The following is a 25,658-nucleotide window of genomic DNA, read 5'->3' on the forward strand; positions in this document are numbered from 1 at the left end:
GATGTCGTCACTTCCTAGGAGGTCGCCCTCTGCATCCGGGTCAGCAGCTGCCGCTGCCGCTGTGGCCGAGGGTCTGGTCCTGGGTCTTACCGCTGTTGAAGGAGAGCGGGCTCCGCTCGACGCTACGTTCTGCGACCTGGCCGTCCGCCCCACGTCGCCGGCCTGGAGGGGCGAAGAAGACGAGGAGGCCAAGGCTTCCTCCGGGGTGAGTGAGACTCGGGAAGGCTGCTCACGGCGGGTGTAGGCAGGGAACAGTCCTGGCGGGCGGACGTCTGAGGGGCGCGTACCCCGGATCGTTTGAGAAAGGAAGCCCAGAACATTGTCAGTTGTAGGACGCGCCATAGAAACTGCCGGGAGGCGCTTCCTGCATCCCGGCCAGTTTAGGCCCCCGCCCTTGGCCGAGCTTCTGTTTGCATTTGCCATCCTTGCTTCCCACCACCCTCCTCCCACCGCTTTTCCGTTTGTGGTGCTTGTCCTCGGCCTGGAACCTGCCCTCTTTTCAGCCCCCTGCACACTTCCCGGTCTGGGTGCGGTGACTGGGCACTATTGGTCCTTTATTTATTTCCAGCGTTGGTCCTGGTGCAGAACAAAGGAGCTTGGACGTCTAATGTGCCCTGCACCCTCGGGAATAGACGCGGAAGCGGCATTTGTAATCAGATATTTAATGGACTTTACTATGCGAGAAACCGAGTTGCTGCGTGGATTCAGACACTCCTTTTTATTTACCTAGCAAAAGTGGTATGGGTTTCCTCGGTGCCACCGCAGATCTACTGCAGCAGCTCATATTAAGTCAGAAATCCATTTTGATATGTTAACGTTGCTTTGAAATTTACCCAGGTTTTCCCAAAACTTTCTTTGAGAGCACGACTTTTGTCGTGTTCATCCAGGTAGTCATAGGGCCTTCCATATAGTTAGTTGAATGAAGTGATTGCCTTTTGATGTTGCTTTTTTTAATCCTCATCTTTTTAAAATTAGGATCTCTATTTCTCCTAATGCTTAATTACATAATTTTAAGAAATTAAACGTATTCTTTCTTTAAAATTATATGAGTTTCTGCAGCTTGTAAATTGCTTGCTCAGTTATACCTGAAGTTACCAAGTCTAGTTAACCGTACAGGCTGTGTTCTTGATGGTTTCTCACACCTCCTTAGTTCCTATCATTTTACATTTTTTTTCTTTCTTACAACTTTATTCTTAATTTTTATAGTCTCCTCTATTGCAACCTGCTATTGTTGAGCTGAGATAGGAAGTGTGACAGGTCCACTTCTGCAAACATAAAGCTTGAACTAGAGCATCATAAGTCAGTGCCGTTGTAGTTTTTCGGCATTACAGGACCTTTGAAGCTAAGTGTAACCAAATTTGGCATTGCAGGTTTATTCTGTATAAACTTGCCGGTGAACAGGGGACAGTGTGCTGTAGTAGAAACAGACTAGGTATAATCCGGAAACCATGATGTTGTGTCATTTGCCTCATATATAAAATAAAATGGGAATAATAACACCAGTGTTTTAGAACACAAAGTTTTTGGTTGAAACATATGAAACGATGCTCCAGTGGTTGGTAAATGGGAAAAGCACTCTTTGGGAAAATGATTCTGTTCATTCTGCTGGAGTATTGCTGGTAGAAGGAGCAGTGGTGAAGAAAGGCTCTAAGGAAAGGAGGTATATGGATAGCCAGATCAGATAAATTAATGTTGGCTGACAGTGGATCAAAATATGTGTTAAGGAGTTCCCGTCGTGGCTCAGTGGTTAAGGAATCCGACTAGGAATCATGAGGTTGCAGGCACGATCCCTGGCCTTGCTCAGTGAGTTAAGGATCTGGCGTTGCCTGTGAGCTGTGGTGTAGGTTGCAGACGCGGCTCGGATCCTGCGTTGCTGTGGCTGTGGTATAGGCGGTGGCTACAGCTCGGTTGCGACCCCTAGCCTGGGAACCTCCATATGCCGCAGAAGCGGCCCTAGAAATGGCAAAAAGCCAAAAAAAAAAAAGATGTTTTAAGTTTACATCCTGTAAAGCAGTGTGCTAATATGAGGCTAATATTGCAAAGTTATGATTTGTGCTACATCTAATATTTAATTTTCACAGAGCATCTCCAGTATGTTCTGCATACTGATAGTATAATAAATGCACTTTTTGTAGTCGGCATAATTATCTGTGCTTTATCGTCACAATATTGAGAAATGTCAGCACCACTATAATCTTTATTGAGTTTTGTGTTAACATTTCTGATAGGGTATCACATTTAATTGAGATATGTAATTGACATGACTTTTTAGTTTCAGGTATGCAACGTCATGATTCATTATTTGTATATATTGCCTAGTGTTTACTACCGTGAGTCTACTTAACCTCCATCACCGTTCTTAGTTACAACTTTTAATATTTATTCTCTTAGCAGCTTTCAGGTATATAGTACAGTATTATTAATTAGTCACCATGATGTACATTACATTTCCAGGACTTATTTTATAACTGGAAGTTTGTACCTTTTGACCCCTTTACCCATTTTATCCACTCCCACCACCACCTCTGGCAGCCACCAGTATGTTCTCTGTGAGCTTGGCTTTTGGGTTTTTGCAATTTGGGGTGGGGGGCGGTGTTTAAGACTCCACATATAAGTGAGATCATACCATGTTTGTCTTTCTCTTTGGGACTTATTTTACTTAGCATAATGCCCTCAAGGTGTTGTTGCAGGTGGCAAACATTTTTTAAATGGATGAGTGATATCCCATTGCACACACACACAGAGAACGCTTTTATTTACCTCTTTATACATCTTTATATTAGGTTGCTTGCGTATCTTGGCTGTTGTTAATAATGCAGCTGTGAAAATGGGGGTACATATATCTTTCTCAGTTTGCACTTTCTGACAATAAATACCCAAAAGTGGAATTAACTGGATCATAATGGGAGTTCTATTTTTATTTTTTTTGAGGAACCTCCTTATGTTTGCCATAGTGGCTCCACCAAGTTAACATTCCCACCAAGAGTGCACAAGGTTTTCCTCTTCTCTATATCTTCACACTAATGCTTGTTATTTCTGGTCTTTTTTTTTTTTTTTTCCGATAATAGCCATTCTAAGGTGTGAAGCGGTATCTCATTTCATTCTTAAAAAACTACATCACCCTGTTCTCAAGGAAGCAATGTCAAGCAAGCATATAGGATTCTTACAGAGTCGTTTTAGTGATGTTGCTAAACACACAGGCTGGTCTAAAGTATTTAAAGTGCTACCAACTTGCCAACTTAATAGGAAAAAGTGAACATAAATATTTAAAATGAAGTTCTTTCATGAAAAAGGGGAAGTGAAAAGCTTGCCTAGGCATTTCCTTTTGCCAGATGTAATTGATTTCAGCATACATGTTGGTTACTAGCAACTATTCCAGCATCTCTGTTAAACTGCAGAATAGAATTGCCATATAAAATTATAATTCAGGCAGTTTTAAATATGATCTTTTTTTGTTATGAAAGTATAGTTGATTTACAATGTTGTACAAATTTCTGCTGTACAACAAAGTGAGTCACATATATATATATGTCATATATATGTATTCACACACACATTCTTTTTTTAATATTATTTTCCATCATGGTCTATCCCAGGAGATTCCTGTGCTTTATAGCAGGACCTTATTTTTCATCCATTCAAAATGAAATAGTTTGAATCTACTAACCTCAAACTCCCCATCCATTCCACTCCTTCCTCCTCCCCCTTGGCAACCGCAAGCCTTTTCTGTGTGTCTCTGAGTCTGTTTCTGTTTTGTAGATAGGTTCATTTGTGCCATATTTTAGATTCCATATGTAAGTGATATTATATGGTATTTGTCCTTTTCTTTCTGACTTATTTCACATAGTATAATCTCTAATTGCATCTAAATATATTAATATTTAATTTTTGCTTATATTGTTAGGCTGCAGGGGGAAAATCCCCATTTTTTTCTTGGTGAATTTATCATGACACCTCCCTTCTGCAGCTATGTCAGGAGGAAATATAATATGTCCTTGATTTTTAACTTCACTGAGGTCATCTACTCTTGTGAATTTATCAGTGCCCTCCACTGGTAACTGGCACATCACTATGTGATGTGCCACCACTCTGACAAATTTGTTGAAAACTCAGGTTACTCGTGTTGTAGTCTATTATTTTAACAAATAGCATCTTAAAAGTGTTATTTCCCCATTGTGATTTACCAAATAAATGAACAGAAAAATGGGAAACAACCGCGGTTAACTGGTAAGTCAGCAACATCCTGATTTCCTTCAAAGTGGTTTTGCTTATATTGCTCCTTTCTTGTTTGTTTCCTGTTCTTAAAGCTGCTGATGATAATGTGCTTCTAAGAACAGCCCTCTCTCAGTTTAAACTTTTTACCTACCTAGTGCACTTTTCTCTTTAAAATTTGTGATGGAATGATTAAGAGTAGGTCTATATTTCTTTCTTTATCTAGGTTCTATTCCACTAGCTTAACTAATGATCCCCAAACTAAATATCCAAGTCCATATGCTGTGGTGTATTACCATCACATAATTCGATGATATTAAAGTAAAATTGAATGAATCAGACAAGTGAACTGAAAGACTCTGGCTTACTGTGTTTAGAGGAGTACTTTCACATGATAGACTTGTTCAAGTGGTAAAGCAGCATAAAGATATGGTTTTGTATTTTAGAATTTCGCAAGATAAATAGTTTCTGTTACAAACATGGAATAATTTTTTTTTTTTTGGTCTTTTTAGGGCCACACCCACAGCATATGGAAGTTCCTAGGCTAGGGGTGGAATCGGAGCTGCAGCTGCTGACCTACACCATAGCCACAGCAACGCAGGATCGGAACCAAGTCTGCACCCTCCATAGCTCACAGCAATGCCAGATCCCCAACCCACTGAGCGAAGCCAGGGATTGAACCTGAGTTCTCATGGATACTAGTTGGGTTTGTTACTGTTGAGCCATGATGGGAACTCCAAACATGGAATAATTTTACCAACAGAAATTGACACTGCTTGTATATAGGTTGCACCAAATACTTTCACCCCTTTTTTTGAAGGGTGAAACTTAACATGAAGCCTACTTATATAGCTTAATAAGCAAGATAAAGCTAAGAGGTTGAGCAAAACAAAAGTTTACTATTCAGTGTCATGTCTTACAATTAAATATTTTTAAATTTAACTAATATTTACAGGCCTTATTTGCCAGACACTGTGTTGATATTGGGAATAGAATGGTAGCAACTTCCAGTCACTTCTTTTATTTTTGAAATATTAAATATTTTTCTGGGTATGTAAGGTGTTTGAAAAAAATACCGAGAACATCTTAATATTTTCCCAACTGACCCCGTAAAAATATGAGACTAAATAATACAGAGCTTTCCTGATTATTAAATCTAGGAAAAGAGATTAGTTCACTTTAGAGTGAGTATCAAAAACTTGAGAAAACTTTGAGAAGTATAATGAGTTTAAAAGTTGGAAGAGACTGTCACTTCTCAGCCTTTAGTAATAGAATGCTTCAGCCTTATTTGAACATGAATTCTAGAGTAATAAGCATTAAGGATTTGGGTTTATTGGCCATCATTTGGGGGTCTAGTCTAATAGTCCTCTGGCTAAATAAGATTGCTTGGTAAGATAGGTATCCCTTTTTTGTTTGTTTTCCTCTCTCCAGAGAGTAAGAGTTGCTGTCAGAGGACAGTCTATGACTTGAAGATATGTGCTAATTATTTTAAAGTATAGGGTATGTGTCAGAAACAGAAACTCTAAAGTTAAGGTTATTGTATTTTAAGTGTATTTCCATTAATTTCTCAAAATTGTGTTTTTCCCAGAGAGTTAATAGTGCCTTACTCATATATATCAATTAAAATTTATTTATTTTTTAATTTTATAAATTATAAATTTGCTGGCTTTTCCCAGCAAATATGTTGGTAGGGAAAAGACAGCATTTACTTTTTTTTCCCATGTTTGCAAGTGGTTCCTCAAAAATTTAAACCTTTTGAGAATATTAGAAACCTCTTGAACATAAGTAAAAATTCAAACTGGGAAGAGAGCCTTCCAGTCTTGGCAGAGATATGAACTTAGTTTATTATGTGAGATCTAACTCTTGAGAAAATTCCCAGTGTAATTTTGTTGTTGTTCTGGAACGTAATGGGTTTTTTGGTACAACTTTGTGCGTCTTTTGAATGGTTTTAATGACACAGGAGATAGGCAACCATGAAACATGACCACTAGTTATACATAGTTTTAAAAGTTAAATGATTCAGAAGAATTTACTTTGAAAAGCACCATTCTCATCCCACTTTCTTTCTTCTTCCACTGGTGTCAATCATTTTTAACTTCGTTTTTAAAATTTCTAGTGATAACTAGTAATACTTTCTATATCTTAGGAGATACATGTTACTGCTTTTTTAAAAGATAAATTCAGCTATCTATTGAGTTACTCTAATGTAAGTGAGTTAAATATTTTGTTTATACTGCTTGTCCCCTAAAGTTGTACCAATTTGTTGCACTGTTAACCAGGTGATATTAATGACTTCTTTAATATACTTAAACCTCTATTTCTTACTACATCAACTATACCAAACTATATCCTTCATATTATAAGGTGAAAATAGTAACACCTACATCCTGCCTTGAAAAAACTAAAACAAAGTTAAAACATGTAGTTGCATGAATAGAAACTAAGTTCAGTATCTGAAAACTCACATGCTAAACAGTGTGAGAAAAGCTTGGTATAGATATGAAGCAAATCAGAATGTGGGATAATTCACTTACTGAACAGGTACTGAATAGCTTTCTTTTAAGTGGCTCAGGACTTACAGCATTGGAACTGTAGAGAAGGAAATATAAAAGACAGTATACCACTTGAGCTCTACTGAGTCATGGGAGTGTAAACGCTATTTATTAGTGTTCGGTTTCCAGAATTAACCTCTCTCCAAAGGATATAAAATTTACCTATGGGTCTAGAGTAGAGAACATGTTTACTTGCTTTTATTTTTTGTGCTCTCCTCCCCAAAATTGCTTTTACATTAATCACAGTAACTAAGAAATTTTAAATTGCATCCTGGAACACACATGCATGTTTGCAAATGAAAACAAGTACCTCACTGCACAATACCCCTATTATAAACAGTAATTACTTTATTAGCATATATATATCCTCTGTTTTCTAATTCTTTTTTTTTTGTCTTTTTGTCTTTTTCTTGTTGTTGTTGTTGTTGTTGTTGCCATTTCTTGGGCCGCTCCCACGGCATATGGAGGTTCCCAGGCTAGGGGTTGAATCGGAGCTGTAGCCACCGGCCTACGCCAGAGCCACAGCAACGCGGGATCCGAGCCGCATCTGCAACCTACACCACAGCTCACGGCAATGCCGGATCGTTAACCCACTGAGCAAGGGCAGGGACCGAACCCGCAACCTCATGGTTCCTAGTCGGATTTGTTAACCACTGCGCCATGACGGGAACTCCTGTTTTCTAATTCTTGAGGGGAAAATGTGATAGTTGCAACCCAATAAATTTCATGACCAGGGTGGAAGTGTAAACTAAGGTATAAGATTATTGGATCTTTTCAGCATAACAAGTGGAAAATAAGCCGATAAAGTTTCTTTTTTTTTTAACAGGACATTGGCTCTCCGGATTATCAGGAGTTTGTAGTTGACATAGAGTCCAGGCTAAGAATGGAAGGTGTAGAACTTAAGGAAGAATGGCAAGATGAAGATTTTCCAATGTGAGCAGTGCTTTTTATTATTGTATTTTATTTTATTTTATTTTATTTTATTTTATTTTTTGTCTTTTTAGGACCACACCCAAGGCATATGGAAGTTCCCAGGCCAGGGGTCCAATCAGAGCTGTAGCCACTGGCCTACTACAGCCAAATCAACATGAGGTCCAAGCTGCGTCTGCGACCTACACCACAGCTCAGGGCGATGCCGGATCCTTAAACCACTGAGCAAGGCCAGGGATCGAACCTATGTTCTCATGGATGTCAGTTGGATTCATTTCCACTGAGCCCTGACAGGAACTCCTGTTACTGAGCCTTTTTAAATGCATTTTAAATGAAAACAAATTTAAAGCAAAACTTCATAGTTTCTTTGCTGGGATATCAGTAAATGAATATTGCATTTAAAGAAACCCACTGTTGCAAGGTGTTCATTTAATACTAGTAATAGATTCTGAGGGGTTTCTAGGAGAAGGCAGTCTTTAGATTTCTGTAAGAATTGTTAAAATGTACACTTTTAAGAAAAAACTTACTAAATAGACAAGGAAGAGCTTTCTAGGTAATCTGGCCAGCTACCTTGACATGTCTGCATTTGTATTTACAATTGTATTGCCACCACGTGAGTTGAGGAAAAGAGCAAAGGCAGAGGTCTTTGAATGATACTTCCATGCCATCGTGGTCAGAAGACCATCCCAGTGCATAAGAAGTTTCCTCAGCAGGTAGAATATGGACAACTGGCGAGCGTACTGTCATTGCATAGCACAGCATGATAGTAATGTAGAAATGCTGTGCTCAAAAGAAAATTGTAATCGTCATTATCATGTTCCTATTGTGAGTGACAGTGTAGCTTCATCATACATTGTATCATTCATCACGTTAAATTCATGCATTTGAAATATGTTTGTTTTTTAGGTTGTTAATGATTTTTTTTTGGAGGGGAGGCCCACACCAGTAGCACATGGAAGTTCCTGGTCCAGGAATTGAACCCATGCCACAGCAGCCACCCAAGCTGCTGCAGCGACAATGCCAAATCCTTAACTCACTGTGCCAAAAGAGAACTTTCATGTTAATGATTTTTATATTTGTCTTGTAGTTGTGTTTAAGAGCAGCAGTAGATTTATATCTACTTTTAAGTATTACTTTATAAGTCAATTCAGGCAGTCTGAAATTTTTTTTTAACAGTGGTTTGTAAATTAATAAAGCTGAAGAAACATTGCTTTACTCAGTTTTTCACATAATTGTTTCTATAAGCTATTTTAATCCTTGTATTTCAAAAAAAATTTCTTTTAATTTCTGGGTGAAAAATTATGTCTGTGTGTTCTAGACCATTACCGGAAGATGATAGTATTGAAGCAGATGTATTAGCTGTAACTGGACCAGAGAGTCAGCCTGGTAAGAACTTGACACTTAGTTTCAGTGAAATGATAGACTTTAACTGTGCTATTTTTTTAAAAACACATTTCTTTGTCAAGATGAAAAATATACTTAGTTTTTGTTCTATCATAGGGTGCCAAAGGATAAGTTAAATGTTTAGGAAAGTGTTTTTGGAATGCTTTGGAAATTTAGCTTTCCAAAAACATACCCTTGGGTTTTGGAAATTTCAACAATAAAGGGATGAGGTGAGATCATTTTTAGTAGTAAAAAGTAACTATAAGATCTGCTGCTTTTATTTAAAACAGCATATCCTTGTTCAGATGTGTCTTGCTATGATATAGAAGCAATAGTGATCAAAATCCAATGTTTATAAATTAGTGCTCTAGAATTGTAATTAATTAATTAAGGTTATTTTCTCAAAAATAAAAGGTTAGAGTTTTTCTCATTCACTTTATGCTTCTAAGCATTTTTTCTAAAAGTATCTTTCACTTTTTTTTTTTTAACCCATTCCAGGCTCACTAGAAGTTAATGGCAATAAAGTGAGAAAGAAACTAATGGCTCCAGATATTAGCCTGACCCTGGACCCTAGTGATGGCTCTGTGTTGTCAGATGATTTGGATGAAAGTGGGGAGATTGACTTAGATGGCTTAGATACACCATCGGAGGATAGTAATGAATTTGAGTGGGAAGGTAATTATGCCATTGTTTTTACCTGACCTTTATTAATAAATGTTTGTGTACATATATATACATAGTGGCATTTTCATATTAGGATATTAGAAAAAAAACTTAATCATGAAACCAAATAAAATCAATGATGAAGGGATCTTTTTGAAATAAGGTTATGCTTTGTAGAATTCATATATTTGTTACTCAGGTACGAAATTCTGCTAACACTGAATATTCTCATGGCTTTCAAAACTGTTTATAACAGATTACACATGTAGCTTTACTTTTTTCTTAATTGCCCAGTGCTGTAAAGTTAGGTTTTTTCCGTGTTACTGCCAAATACTACCTGATAATTTGTCATGTTCTTTTAGTCAGTTGATCAACTAAGAAAAAAAAACTTTGAAAAAACATGTACTTTAGGGAATGTGCTAAAAGTAGTTAAGAATTTGCAGAGATGGATTTCTGAAGGGAGTTTTATTTGAGGGTGATTTTTTTTTTTTTAATAGGTTTACCCGGTAGTGCTGCACTTTGTAAACAACCGATTTGAATTAATGTCTACTCCTTGCCTTCACCCTTATATTCCTTATCATTAGTTACTTGGAATTGAAAGCAATTGGCATGTGTTGTGCTTTGCATGCTTTCTTTATTAGGTAATTGCTGTCTGTAGTATCTTTATAGCTATTACTAATTTATATATATATATTTCATCTTTAAAGTTATTTTTACTTCAAAGCAGCACTAGATATGTTATCTGCAGTAAGGAGTAAGGTCTTTAATTTGCTCTATCTTTTGTTCCTTTTTTTCTTCCCCATTTTACTGGTTCAATAAGCAGTCCAGTAATAAGCAATATTTTATAAAGATACTGAAATAGTTTTCTGCCTGTGTGTTTTGTCTCTTCTTTCTTTAATGCTGCTGTAGTCATTTCCTGGAAGGATATTTTCCGTTAACAGCTTTGTCTTGGAAACAACTAACATACAGTTAGTTCCCCTCCCCCCATCTTTTGGTAAGGACTATGATACTGAATTTTTGAAAAATCATTACTTCATTAAAAATAGCTAAAATGCAATCTTAAAATGTAAATTATGCCTAATCATTGGTGCTTTTGCTTTGGCTGATGTCACTTTAAAATAGACTTTTGCATGTACACACTTAAGAATATTATCCATAAATTTCTGCTTTATAAGACTGATCAAATGAGAAGTAATTATTGACTAGTTAACCACTTTCTATCTGGTATTAAAATGTTTGGGGAGTAATTTATGTGCTCAACAAAAAAAGTCATTTGGCCCCCAGAGTTGCTTTAAGTTACCATAGTGGTAACTGTCAAGGGCAGTGTTATAAATGGAATCTGGAAACGCCTTGCAGGGCCAGTATACTAAGATTTTGATGGCTGTATCAATTACCTTTTCTGAACTTGTGGATGTATGTTGCACTGCGATTAGGTCCTCTCTGAATTAGGCAATGCGGAAAAGTTAAAGATCTATGATTTGTAAAAACAAAATGGCCTTAAATCAAGAGCAAGCCTTTTCTTCCATTATGGAAAAAATATTTAAAATTCTGCAGAAGGTATGATGAAAAATTCTCTGAACAAACTGAAACTAGATAGTAAGGTGGTTAACACGTAATTTGATTTTTATTGTGTAAATAATAATCTGTGATTCAAAAACCTTTTATTTTGGCAGATGATCTTCCAAAACCCAAGACTACTGAAGTTATTAGGAAAGGCTCAATTACTGAATACACAGCAGCAGAGGAAAAAGAAGATGGACGGCGCTGGCGTATGTTCAGAATTGGAGAACAGGACCACAGGGTTGATATGAAAGCAATTGAACCCTATAAAAAGGTTATCAGCCATGGAGGTAAGAGTGATCAAAGGGTGTTCATATTTTTTATTATAGTTTTAGAACTCTGAATGTTTAAAGAATCTCTCCTTTGAGATATTACATAATTTTGAAAGTATAATAAATATTATGTCTTTTTTGAAACATTAACAAGTTTGAGGTAAAAGGATAAAAATGAACATTTGAAAATTAATACATGGTATGTAGTAAGTTCATAGGTTACAGAGGTATGCAGTAAAAACTGTCTGCCTCCAACCCCTCTCCCTTGGTACCCCTAAACTGGGACTTTCTTCCCTTTTTATCTACTTGTAATTAATTTATATGCAGTGAACTACTTTAATCCTTTTTTGGTAGCATTTGTAATTTCCTTTTTTTTTCCAGATTCATTGAGATAAAATTGACTTAACATTGTAAGTTTAAACATGTTGATCTGATACGTTATATATTGCAGGTGATTGTTACCATAGCATTAGCTAAGACATGCATAAGGTCACATAATTACCATTTTTTTTTTTTTTTTTGTGGTGGGAACACTTAAGATCTACTCTTAGCAACTTTTAACAACATTGGGAACTATATCACCACGTTGTGCATTAGTTCCCAGAACTTAGTTATTTTCTAACCAGAAGTTTGTACTTGAGCAACATCTCCTCTTTTGTCCCAGGCCTCAGCTCCTGGTAACCACCATCCTAATCTCTTTCTGTAAGATTGCTTTTTTTTAGATTTCAGATACAAACAGTATACTGTGTATTTGTCTTTCTTTTCTCTGACTTATTTCACTTAAAAATGCTCTAATCTAAGTGTTGATGAATGCCTGTGTAACCGTATATACCCATATAATCTACTTTCTCTAGCCATACGAAACATGTTCGTTGCCCCAGAAAATTCTCTCATACTCTGAATATCCTCTCTTTAATAATCACTATTCTGATGCCTTATCCCATGATTAGTTTTGCCTGTTACAGAATTTCACTTAACTGGAATCATTTAGAATATACTTTTTTGTCTACTTTTGCTCAGTATAATGATTTTGAAATTCATTCATGCTTTTGCTTATATCCGGAATTCATTCCTTGTTGCTGCTGAGTGGTACTGTATTGTGTGAATAAACCACAATTTGCTTGTACATCCCTTTTTTGATGGACATAAGAGTTTTTTCCAGTTTGAGCTATTATAATTTAAACTGCTATGTTTTTTTTGTTTTGCTTTGTTTTTTTTTGCTTTGTTTTTTGGGCCATGGCATGCAGCGGTTTGATGTGGAATCTAAGTTCCCAGACCAGGGATTGAACTTGGGCCACAGTGGTGTTATGTGCCAAATCCTAACTGCTAGACCACCAGGGAACTCCCCTTTCCACATTTTTATGGAACACCTACTTTGTTTATTTGTGGACTCTGCAAGAATAAGGCTTTGCTCCTTACGAAATTTACAAGTCAAACAGGAAAAGCTATGAAGTGCAGTTTTCACTTCTATCAGTCTGACTGTGCTGAACATAGAAGTTTATCTAGGCAGTGTGTAAATAGTACCAGAATGTTAGTGGTAGTCAAAATGCAACTCACTCTGTAAAGCATGTCATATTACCTGAAACCCTTCTAATATAGGACAGGGGGCCACATAGGTCAGGCAGATTGGGTTTTTTTCACAGAGCGTTGTTTCTGCTTAATTTACTCTCAGACAAATGCATTCTCCTGCTTATTTCTGTAGTCTTCATTCATCTGAAAGCAAATCACTTGAATACTTGAAGTTATATTATTCTGCCTAATTTAGTCTTATTCAGTGAAGAAAACAGGATAATATGGATCAGGAAGTCCACAGACATGTATTAATTCAGCTAGTTCATTGGAAGCAAGTTATAAGACCTGCCTCATGATTCAAACCTAGTATTTTTGAGAAATAGCACTTTATTTTTTTAGGGGAAAACAGGGCCATTTTATCCCATTGAGTTAGCACAGTGTGTTTTGTGACTAAGGGATTCAGAAAGGTAGTAAAGATTCTCATGTACTTGAAATGTTTAAACCTTTTCAGTGCGTGTTTGTGAAAAATAGAAAATTAAAGCTGAAATATTTCCTAATAGTTACAGCTTAATCTGTATTATATTTAAAACATTTATATTTTAGATATTATAATTAAAACATGTATTTCAGCACTATTTTTCTTCACTTGGACTTATGTCAGATATAATCTCATCTTACTTTTTAATACCTTAAAATCTATAAAATGCTAGAAATCATTAAATGTAGAACTTTCCTTTTTTTTGCTTTTTAGGGCCGCAGCCACAGCATATGGAAGTTCCCAGGCTAGAGGTCTAATCAGAGCTACAGCTGCCGGCCTACACCACAGCCACAGCCACAGCCACGCCAGATTCTTAACCCACTGAGCGAGGCTAGAGGTCCTACTCACAACCTCATGGTTCCTAGCTGGGTTCGTTAACCACTGAGCAACAATGGGAACTCCCTAGAACTATTTTTTAAAAAGCAACCACTTTAAGCTTAAGTTGCATAAGAATGTTTTATTGCAGATACTGTGTTGTGTCTGCCTAGATTATATTACTCTACTTGCTAAAATAATACTGGCTTTCTGAGTGTGCTAATTTAAGTGGATTTTTGGTTTTTATGCCTTCCCTTTCCTCTTTAAACTTTATTGTTGTCTTTTTGAGAAGAGAGGATTTTAAGATCTCTATAAGACTATATAGGGTCAAGACAAAAAAATCTATACTTTCTGATTCAGAAATGTATGGAACGTCAGCCACTATAATTTGTCAACCATAACTGGTATCCTCTGAAAAATCTTCAGAGTAGACTCATACTGGTTTATTTTTCAGGATATTATGGAGATGGATTAAATGCCATTGTTGTGTTTGCTGTCTGTTTTATGCCTGAAAGTGGTCAGCCTAACTATAGATACTTGATGGACAATCTCTTTAAGTAAGTAGATCATCACAAAAATATTTGAACAGAGTTGTGTTATTTAGGTCTCCAGTTTAAGGAAGTGAACTTGATTTAGCTGGGTAAAAATGATAAAGATCCTAGTTCTGATTCCTTAGGTCTATTTTTTGGCATTATGAAACTATCCAGTTTCCAACTCAGTAGAATTATCATTTTAAAACTGGAAGAGATATTACAGATGATCTGTTCCAACTTCTTTCTTTTACATTTGAGAACATTTTAAATGTAAAGAAGTGACTTTTTTGTCTCAGAATCACTTGGCTGAAAGCTAATTCAGTTCTGTTGTGTTTCCACAGTCATTCTGTTTCTCAAGTTATTGCAGATTTTTAAAAACTTTAATGGGGAAAATTTCAAACATATGCAAAGGTAAAGAGAAGTATATTAAAGCTTCGTTTAACAATCACCCACTTCCACAATTACCAGTTTATATTTTATTCCCACAAATACTCCCCCCATGGTATAATTTTGAAGCAAATATCAAACATCATTTAAACCTTTTTTCTTTTTTTTTTGTCTTTTGTCTTTTTGTTGTTGTTGTTGCTATTTCTTGGGCCGCTCCCGCGGCATATGGAGGTTCCCAGGCTAGGGGTCTAATCGGAGCTGTAGCTGCCGGCCTACGCCAGAGCCACAGCAACGCTGGATCCGAGCCGCGTCTGCAACCTACACCACAGCTCACGTCAACGCCGGATCGTTAACCCACTGAGCAAGGGCAGGGACCGAACCCGCAACCTCATGGTTCCTAGTCGGATTCGTTAACCACTGCGCCACAACAGGAACTCCTAAACCTTTTTTCTTTAAATAACCATAACACCAACTAATGCAGTTTTAAATTTTAGTTTTTTCTCTCCCTGAAGGAGAAGGAAGGGAATTGTATTATTTGGATAAGTGGTTTGATTCTGCATAGCAATGCTTAAGCCTTGAACTTAATTTGTTTTTACAGGTATGTTATTGGCACTTTGGAGCTGTTAGTAGCAGAGAACTACATGATAGTTTATTTAAATGGTGCAACAACTCGAAGAAAAATGCCCAGTCTGGGATGGCTCAGGAAATGTTATCAACAAATTGATAGAAGGTATTATAAATACAAGTTTGAAATCTAGTCTGAATAATTTCTATAATGGCCTTATTAAATTTCATTTTATGTTTCCACTTGAAGGCACCATGTATCTGCTTCATAAATTACATTTATTAATTTCATAACAAGTTTCTATTTTCAAACTTACAGCTCCCCCCTTTTTTTTAATGATCTTTATTTTATTAGGTAACATTGTATTTAATTTTTTTTTTGTTTTTTGGCTGCCTGGTGGCATATGGAATTTGAGCCACCGTTGCAGCAAAGCTGGACCCTTAACCCACTGTGCTATGCTGGGTATGGAACCTGTGTCCCAGCAGTCCAGGGTTGCTGCCAGTCTTGTTGCATCACAGCAGGAACTCCTTCAAACTTACAGCTCTTTATTTCTCCTTTATACCTTATGGAACATTTTCCTATAATTTACATTTTGAGAAGGGGTGGAGAATGTAGTACATTTCTTATTTTATTACATTCTGGATTTTGCCTCATTTGTAGTACTTAGTATATTTTGTTCCTTAAGATGCTTGTTTAGTTGTAGTCTTTCTTCAGAATAGCTCTGGGAGTGTATTCTCCTGGAAGTTAGTCATCGATGCAGATGAAGGGTATTTTCATCCTTCGCTTGGTTTGACTTGATCATAGCTAATTCAGACTAATTTAATCAAACCCATTAATAGATTTCTCTTCATACCTAACATGACATAGGCTGGTTCTTGTGATTTTTAAAGAATATATGCTTAGAGATCACTTTAAGTGTGAAATATGATGATAAAACAGCAGTTTTTATTTGTCATTAAGTTGTCTAGGATAATGCTTTTAACTTTTAATCAATTTTTAGACTCCATAAGAATGCATTATATCTGATTTATGTTTCCTGTTTCTCTGATCTCCCCTCCCACCTTTCTACGTGCCCAGTGTCTTTCATGGTGTTGAAGAAATTAGTAATAGTTTCTTTCCCCTCTGCCCTGAAAAATGAAAACAGCTTACTTAACAGCTTACTTTTGTATAAATTCAGTATTCGCCTCTACCCCTGGTTGACAGAGTCCTGTCCTGAAGGCAAGTGAATGTATACTAGGAGACATTTAATAACAGGCTACAAGGTGGACATAAATTTAGCCAAATGAAGTAGAGTTCAATGTCATAGCAATAAGAAGGACCATTGAATTCAGTGAATTCAAAAGTGCATTTGCTTTCTTTAGGAATAACATATATAAATGACACTCTTGGAGGAGGGTTTTTTCAAATAATTTTTGTATAGACTTGCACATACTTGTAGATGTCTTAGCTTTTCTTCTAGCATTAGACTTTATAGAGCTTTTAAAGCTTTCTTTCTTTTTTTTTAAACCCCAGGTTACGGAAAAACCTAAAGTCTCTAATCATTGTACATCCCTCTTGGTTTATCAGAACACTTCTGGCTGTTACAAGACCATTTATTAGGTAATTTTCTGAGAACCTTTGACTCAGGGGAAAAAAAACCTCTTTGTATGAATTTCTTGTCAGTTCTATTGGTCAGAAATAGTAAGGTGATTAATATTTTTCTTTTCTTCTGTAGCTCAAAATTCAGCCAAAAAATTAGATACGTCTTTAATTTGGCAGAACTAGCGGAACTTGTCCCCATGGAATATGTTGGCATACCAGAATGCATAAAACAGTATGTTTTTGTTTTATTTATTTTATTTCTTTAATTGTACTGGATCTTTATATTTCGATGTGCAGGAGGTAAATATTTTAATACTCATTCTTTCTCCCTTCATATATTGTAAATATTTTGTAACTGCTCTTGTTTTTGTAACAAAGAAAAGGGGGAAGAAGACACTTTCCAAAACCCTTCCCTTAAGTCACTGTTTTCTTCAGGCTCTCAGTTGAAGAAGCGGGAGGAATCCTGTGTCTGGTCGTTCATTTATATTTTTAAAGCCTAGTTACAATCTTAGGAGATGATTTCCTAATTGGCTACTTGTAAAGAACATTCTCCAAACTTAAACGTACTGCTCTCCAAATTTGAATAATCTCATCATTGCATCAAATAACTTTAGTACTAGGGAAATAAAATACTTATATCAGCCTGATCTTAATACTGGAATTTGTTCTTTTTACCAAATTCACTTATTTTTGTCTCATTTATTTATTTATTTATTTTGTCTTTTGTCTTTTTAGGGCCAAACCTATGGCATATGGAGGTTCCCAGGCTAGGGGTCAAATCAGAGCTGTAGCCACCCCACCGGCCTACACCACAGCCACAGCAACGCAGGATATGAGCTACATCTGTGACCTACACCACAGCTCATGGCAACACTGGAAGGCAAGGGGTTGAACCCACGTCCTCATAGATAGTAGTTGGGTTTGTTAATCACTGAGCTACAACAGGAACTCCCTATTTCACTTTTAAAGGACTTGGTAAAAGGCTGTTAACATAGATAGTTGAGTATCACAGTAGTATAATGTAGGAAAATGTTTCTTTGTTCTGTTAATCAGAGGTTTAGTCTGTTGAATGTGTCAAAGCCACATTTAAGTCAGTTTTGACTTTCTATATAGTATAATCAATGTTTTTGGTTTTGCCTGCAAACTTATAAGATTATTTTTAGTGCCTTTTTTTGCATTTTTGTTCATCTTCATAACATGTATATTTACTGAAATAACTCTTCCCTACCAAGGTATGAAGAAGAAAAGTTAAAAAAGAAACAGAAAAGGTATATGCACACCTTGACTGGGTTGCATCTAGACTAGTCCATTTGCATTGCACAGACTAACTCTTCCTTTTTGGTTGGTTAGCTTGTAGACAAAGATAATAGCATTTGTAAATATAAATATACCCCAGAATCCAAACACAGAGTGAATCCAAAGTTCTTCATGCTGGGTATGGCTTGGATTCACTCTTAAACTGGAAAATAAAGACCTTAGCTTCTCTCTCCTTTTGGTATAAGTACTAATGGTAAAACCAGAGAAATTCCCAAGAATACTATTTGAAAAACCAGTTACTTGTAAGACCTTATCAGTGTCACCATATACCTTAAATCTCTGGCTTGTGATTTTGAAATATTTATGTACCTTTTAAATGGATCAGTTTTCCCCCCACTCCCTGGGGTTGACAATTATATTTGCAATGCACATATTCTTTGGCTAACCAACATTGATTTCCTTGTATGCTTAAATGGCCTGCTAACTAGTCAAATTCTAAATGTGATAAAATACCTAAAAGTTCAATCTACCATTTAATAGTGAAACACTCTGCTTTCCATCTTTAATTTTGAATACCTCTGCTTTGAGCATAACAAACTATCATTTCTTAATGTCTTGGCATAGAAGATGAAAGGCAAGAGTATAAAATAGTTACCATTTTTTAAAAATAGTTACCATTTTATATAGTAATTTAGAAAAGTGTAGGATTTGGATTTAACTCATTACTGGATTTTTAAAATATTGACAAATTGGCAAAACAGATTTATACAGTCTTTCAGGAGGGTTAAGGTGAGAGATTTATATGCAGTTATCATTTTGACCATTGTAAAGAACTAGAACTAGAATATTAACTTTGAACATATTTTGCTCTGTTGATGAGCAAGAATTGAGTTGATAGAATCATAGCTTTATACGACACTTTACAGTTAAGTATTTTAACATAGAGATATGGACAGTGATTTTAGATCTTGCTAATATCTCATTTCTCTCAATGCATTGTGCATTTGCCAGACAACTATCTGAAATGTAGTCTAAAATTGTAGAATATTTTGAAGCCAACTTCTTCATGGATCTCAAAATAAATTGCCTTTGTTGATAACACCTATATTGTGCTGTTTTACAAAATTCTTAATTATGTAATGCAGGCATCATAAAAAATGGAATTCTACTTTTATTTAAATGTATTATTTGAAACCTACCACTATTGTTTTATCTTGATTTTTTTTAACTTCTGTTTCATTTACCTTAAATAGAATCATTACATATATCTTTTAGGCACTTCTTAGTTTTTGTACAGTTTCTTTAGCCTTAAGAGGTAACAAATTCTTATCAGCTTGAAAATGTTAACCTTCAAGCTTTAAAAATCTAAGGGCATGTTTCAAAATCAAATGAACAGAAGCTACATGTTGGGGAGTTTACTTACTCTCTATAATGAGTACTGGATAAGGAGGATTCAGAACTGAGTGTTGAAGTATAACGGTTTTAAATGTTTTAGATGTTTCTTTCAAAGAGCTCAGTTCAGATATGACCAAGGAGATGTTTCTTTCAAAGAGCTCAGTTCAGATATGACCAAGGAGATGTTGACTGTTAAAACGACTGAACAGAATTTAAAAATAAAGTGATTATGAAATTGGCTCATACCAGTATTTCAGATGTTGAAAACATTAATGTGTATTGCATGCCTTATCAAAAATGTGTGCCTTCAATTGCTTGATAACAATATAAAAAATGTTTTTAAAGGTTGTTAATCTGGTGTCGCCACAGGCCAGGGGTTTTAGGTCTGATTCACTTAGTGTTCAGGTGATTGTAGTAGTTGAAACAAGTGTGAGAAGTATCTCCATATGTTATACCAAGTTGTTCTAAAATCCCCTCCATCAGTGATTCAAACTACTGCAAATATAAATATACAAATATAATAGTAATAGATTGTTGTACATTATCTGCAAAGAGTTGTCTGTAATTTTGTGTGGTAATTACATAATTTTTCTCATCCCCACTTGCCTAAGTTTTGACGTGGTCTCTGTGTATTGTCCTCCTGTTCTAGTCATATTTTTAAACTACATCTAGATATTTGTGATTATTAAATCCTACAGGCTCTTACTATCAAAATAAATGACAGGCATTCACATTCTAAGTGTACCTGTAAATTTTGGAGAATAATTATGGCATATGTAAATATGTACTTTTATCACTGAACTTGAAAATATAAGTTGATCATTTGGTGGCATCAGTGTCATTTTAATATTTCTGTTAACAAAATTATTTTGATGAATTGTTTTTCCTGCCACTTTCTTATCACTTGGCTTCTTGCCCCAGCCACGCTACATTTTAGCATTTTAATATGCCTGTTGTAATTTAAACTTTTAATAAAGTTTATGGGCATTTGTATGTAAAGTACCTTATAATCTTCAAAGAAACAACAGTTACATTTCTTGCCAGTGTCCTCTTGCCTTTAAAAATTATCTTTTCCTAGTTTGGGAAATGTTTGGTAACCTTTTTACTATGCTTCTTTGCAAAGCTTTGTTTTTAACAGAATAATAATCTATCCTAAAATTCATCATTATTTTTAGAAAGAGAATTGTTCATTTGCTGATTGGTTATCTGTTATTTTTCATTAAACAGAGTTGATCAAGAGCTTAATGGAAAACAAGATGAACCGAAAAATGAACAGTAAGTTTGGCATCTAGTCCAAACATGACTGAAGAATGTGCTGATGAAGCAGTGCTTTTTTTTTTTTTTTTTTGCATTTATAATGCATTTATTGGTCCTGGTTTTTATGTAACCTGTTACAGAATTGACTTGACTTTTTCTTAATGGACTTTTGTATGAGGGACTGTTCACTGCTGTATTGGTTTGCAGATCTCTTGAATTTAGCTCTTTACTAGCTACTTGTAATCATTTTATATTTTATATTGCTAAATAGCAGAGAACCACACTTTATATAAAGCAGTTTTTGGATTTGTTTGTTAAATAATGTGTCTTCTTCAGTAAAATATTTATATGCCTAAATGGAAAAGGAGAGAGATAATATATATTTTTATGTTTTTGAGCAATATTTTTTAATGTATACCTTTCATGTGGAAGAATATGCAGATAAATAAGACCATGGTTTTGTAAAGTGCATGTTAGAATTTTTGTTTTTGTAAATGGTTCAATACATGTCCTGGGTCACTTAGAAAATATGCTCATAAGGTGAGGGACAGTTAAACTGGTTCTCATGAATATCCAAAGGTTATGTACATAATCTAAGTAGATTAGTACCACTCTGAGCTTTTTTCCCCCTTAACATTTGTTGTTTCTTAATTCAGATACACATACTCAAGTGTATTATGCACTTTTTCCTTTTTTAACTTAAAAGACAAGTCAAAAAGACATTTTTAGAATTAGAGAATTTAAGAGGTTCAGAATTGGGGGTTGTGTATGTATATATTGGACATTTTATCTTTTGGCTAAAAGTCAGAAAGAACTTCATTAAAATTTTTAGGTCTGTTCACTAATGTGAAATAAACTGTGTGTCCAGGGTATCACTTTCCTGAATTTGTGTGAGGGCAGTGTAATATTCAGAGAATGTGGTGAGTTATTCATTGTTAATACTTTTCTTTAGAAAACAGGGGCTGCTTTATTTAGTTGTCTTCAATGTGGGCACTTTACCAAAATACTTTCACATCAGGTGTTTGACCTAACCCATGGTTTGTTTTCACATTTTCTGTTGAATCGTCTTGACAGTACTGTAAATTAAGTTATTTTGTAAGTCTTAGAGCATCATCATATTATGCTGTTTTGGATGACACATTTGGTGTAAGCATATAAACTTGTTTAATTTGGTAAGAACCTTGACTCTACATTGAAATTGTACTTAGGTTTCCAAATAGAACTAATTACCCACAAAATCATCCAAAAACAACAGATTGGTCTACTACTACGTCATATACTTGTGTGGCTCATATATTTGGTAAACTTAATACCTTCCTCATTTAAGGTCATACCACGCTTCAGCTGTTCCTATAAGGTAATTTACAAAAGAGTAGCAAAATTGAGGTCAGTGAGAGCTAAACTGTTAGGATTTATTCCGTCCTAGCCCGAACACACATGTGGCTCTGCCCCCACCCCCCCAAACCTCCCACCCTGTTGTTGGTCACACTCATGACATGTGGAAGTTCCCAGGCCAGGGATCAAATCCGAGCTGCATCTGTGACCTGCACCACAGCTACAACAACACAGGATCCTTAACTGCTATGCTGGGCAGTTTCCAACCAGAAATGCCACAGAGACAAGGCAGATCATTAACCCACTGTGCCACAACAGGAACTCCACACGTGTTGCTGTTTTTAGCATAATGTTTCTAGTACAAAAGAGAATTTTCCTTTACTTTTTGTCCTCCTCAGTCTTGACACACTAACCTGAGTCCAATTGTGGGAGGTGGTGGAGGATTCCCAGGATGAGACTTTTCCTCAGCAGCCTCCTGACTTAATTGGAGCCAGCAGCTGTAGACAGATGCTGAACTAATATCATTTTAGTGAATAAAGCCAAAGCTATCATTCCTTGCTCCAATCTTAGAAATACTTTGTGTTCAAAAAGCAAACTAACAATAACAACTTAGGCATTCCTTTTGATTTTAACATATGAGGATGAATAATATGAATAAAAGATCATACTGAATTTAATTGTGATTAGAGTCTGTATTCGTAGAGCACTTTAAGTAGTCTTTCATTTATAAATTTGTATCTCACTCAAACTGGGCTAACCTTTTTAAATGGGTGGCTTCCCTCCACATTACCCAATTCTTCATTTTCTACACTACTGTTTATTGACTTGGTTGCTTCTGCAAGCCTTGTTCCTTTAGAACATTAAAATTTAGAGGGAACAGTGATAGCATTTAGGATATAACCAAAGAGATGTGCTATGAATTACTAGGTTTAAAAGGCCATCTGTTCTAACCTACACATTAATGGAATCTGGTATAGGGACATACCCTGTAACGTTGGGATTTAGGCTTTGGAGTGCTTCTTTTTACTCAAGAGTTTCTCATATAAAGTAATTGGATTGTGTTCTGCCTGGTCATATTCCTTATTAGCACCAAAGGAAGACACTATATTGATCCCAAAGTTTAAGCTCAGTAGTCTTTAACTGGGGATGGGGATGTGTGTAAAGAAGTATGGTTTTAAGTGGGACCTAGCAGGGTAGCTGGAAAAGATTACAAAACAAGGAGGTAAGAGAAAGAAAACTATAAAGGGTTAGAGTGCTGTTATCTAATATGCCACTGAATGTGTCCTTGTTAAGGGAAGTGCTGTATATGCTAGCTGTTGGTACCATTTCCTGTATCAGGCAGGAAAACCTGCAAGCCTCACACAGAATATGTTAATAAGGGCACTGTGGAGTGAAAGGGGCAAAGGCTGGTAATCTGTAATGAGTGCATATTTTCCTCTGCTTTGTCTCTTGATACAGAAGCAAGTTTAAACAGGGAGGGTCAGCAATTATGGTGATTTAGATTAAAGTTTAGGGCCAGGCTACTTTTCACACTTCATGGTCGGTAAACATTAATTTATTGTTCCAAAATGGATATCACTGTTTAGTAACTATACTGAATACTGAAATATGCTGATTGATAGTTATATATAGGTAGCTAGACTTTCTTCAGCTGCAATTCCAGAATTTAAAAAGGTAAAGAATCAGAGTTCCCTGGTTGCTCAATGGGCTAAGGATCCGGCATTGTCATTGCTATGACTCTGGATGCTGCTGTGGTGTGAATTTGATCCCTGGACTGGGAATTACCACAAGCTGTGGGTGCCCAAACAAAAATAAAATGAAATTAAAAGGTAAGGAATCTGCTTTTTGGTAAGAGACTTCTTATGAATGACTATAGCATTACTCTTTGGCTATTATGTGAGTGCTCAGGGAATTTGAAAGTATTTAAATACAGAAGTGACTTTCTCTAGGTTTCTTCAATTGATAGATCAGTTAGCATTAGGATGTATCAAGTAGAATAGTCCAGTTTCCTGAAATGGACAGTAGCATCATCCTTTTTCCCATGTTGTATATGGAAAATTGCTAACTGGCTCAATCAGAAGCAAGAGGAGATAGACTGAAAATAGGTAGATATGGCTACTCCATTCTGTTTTGTTTTCATGCCTATTTTTTTCATTCTATATAAATATTTGAGAAGTGGATCACAAATCTCAGAAGGATGGGAGAGATAGAGGAATTAATGTACTTAAAGGTTAACCTTGTCAGGGGAACAGGGACTATGTAAAAAGAGTTAAGGACTTTGACTTGAATGAGGTCAGCTGTTAAGGGAAGTGGGTTATTATCTACTTAGTGTTCTAATAGTAAAGAAGAATTACTTGGAGAGCCTTTCACCTCTACCCCCCACCCCAAGATTCTGAATGAATTAGAATCAGATCAATTGTAAGTCCCAGCAATGTTAACTTTCCTTTGAAGTTATGGTCACTGAAATGGTCGTTGAAAATTAGGTAATGTGGGAGTTCCCGTCCTGGCTTAGTGGTTAATGAATCTGACTAGGAACCATGAGGTTGTGGGTTCGATCCCTGGCCTTGCTCAGTGGGTTAAGGATCAGGTGTTGCCATGAGCTGTGGTGTAGGTCGCAGACGTGGCTCAGATCCTGTGTTGCTGAGGCTCTGGCATAGGCCAGTGGCTACAGCTCTAATTAGACCCCTAGCCTGGGAACCTCCATATGCCGTGGGAGTGGCCCTAGAAAAGGCAAAAAGACAAAAAAAAAAAAAGAAAATTAGGTACTTTGTTGAATAGCAAGGAGTGACACTAAAATTTGGATAGAACTGTTACTTTATTGCAACTGTATATGATCTACTTAATTTTTGTGTTCTGAGAACTACTTTTAAAAGGCTATGAAAAGTTTACATAAATCACTTAACACCTCGAAGACCAAAAGGAAATCAACGGTCTAATGCTTTCATGTTACTAACAATTATGTTTCAGATAGCTATCTAATTCTATTTTACAAGACACTCTACAAGAGGATAAAATATTTGCATTTTGAAATTTTTGTGCGTTTTCACATTCAGTGTAGCTAAGTAGAAACTTGGAAAATAATATTACCTACTCCACTGCACTTTTTTTTTTCTTCTTTTTTCTTTTCTCTTTATGGCTGCACCAGCGGCATATGGAGGTTCCCAGGCTAGGGGTCAAATCGTAGCTGTAGCTGCTGGCCTTGGCCTACACCACAGCCATAGCAACTCGGGGCAGCATCTGCAACCCACACCACAGCTCACGGATCCTTAACCCACTGATCAAAGCCAGGAATCGAACCTGTGTCCTCATGGATGCTAGTTAGATTTGTTTCCAATGAGCCAGGATGGGAACTCTTTTTTTTTTTTTTTTTTTCCAACAGCACTTTTTGTATTTGAATTTTCTGAAGTTATG

The 25,658-nt window shown here is 36.1% G+C and overlaps 1 protein-coding gene across 2 annotated transcripts; it reads left to right on the plus strand.

Annotated features, from left to right (window-relative positions):
* On the plus strand, positions 1–23,308 carry BNIP2 (BCL2 interacting protein 2). 2 transcript variants are annotated; one of them, XM_047766212.1, is made up of 11 exons: positions 1–205; positions 7,591–7,697; positions 9,013–9,080; positions 9,576–9,752; positions 11,414–11,590; positions 14,392–14,494; positions 15,456–15,587; positions 16,935–17,021; positions 17,137–17,235; positions 18,236–18,271; positions 20,883–23,308. In XM_047766212.1, exons 1-11 carry the CDS (start codon positions 2–4, stop codon positions 20,932–20,934), a joined length of 1,242 nt encoding a protein of 413 aa, XP_047622168.1. In that variant the 5' UTR covers position 1; the 3' UTR covers positions 20,935–23,308. The 2 variants fall into 2 exon arrangements, with proteins under 2 accessions (XP_047622168.1, XP_047622169.1); XM_047766213.1 differs by lacking the exon at positions 18,236–18,271.
* The last annotated feature ends 2,350 nt before the right edge of the window (positions 23,309–25,658 follow it).

This window comes from Phacochoerus africanus, chromosome 2, assembly GCF_016906955.1.
Source record: "Phacochoerus africanus isolate WHEZ1 chromosome 2, ROS_Pafr_v1, whole genome shotgun sequence".
NCBI lineage: Eukaryota > Metazoa > Chordata > Mammalia > Artiodactyla > Suidae > Phacochoerus > Phacochoerus africanus.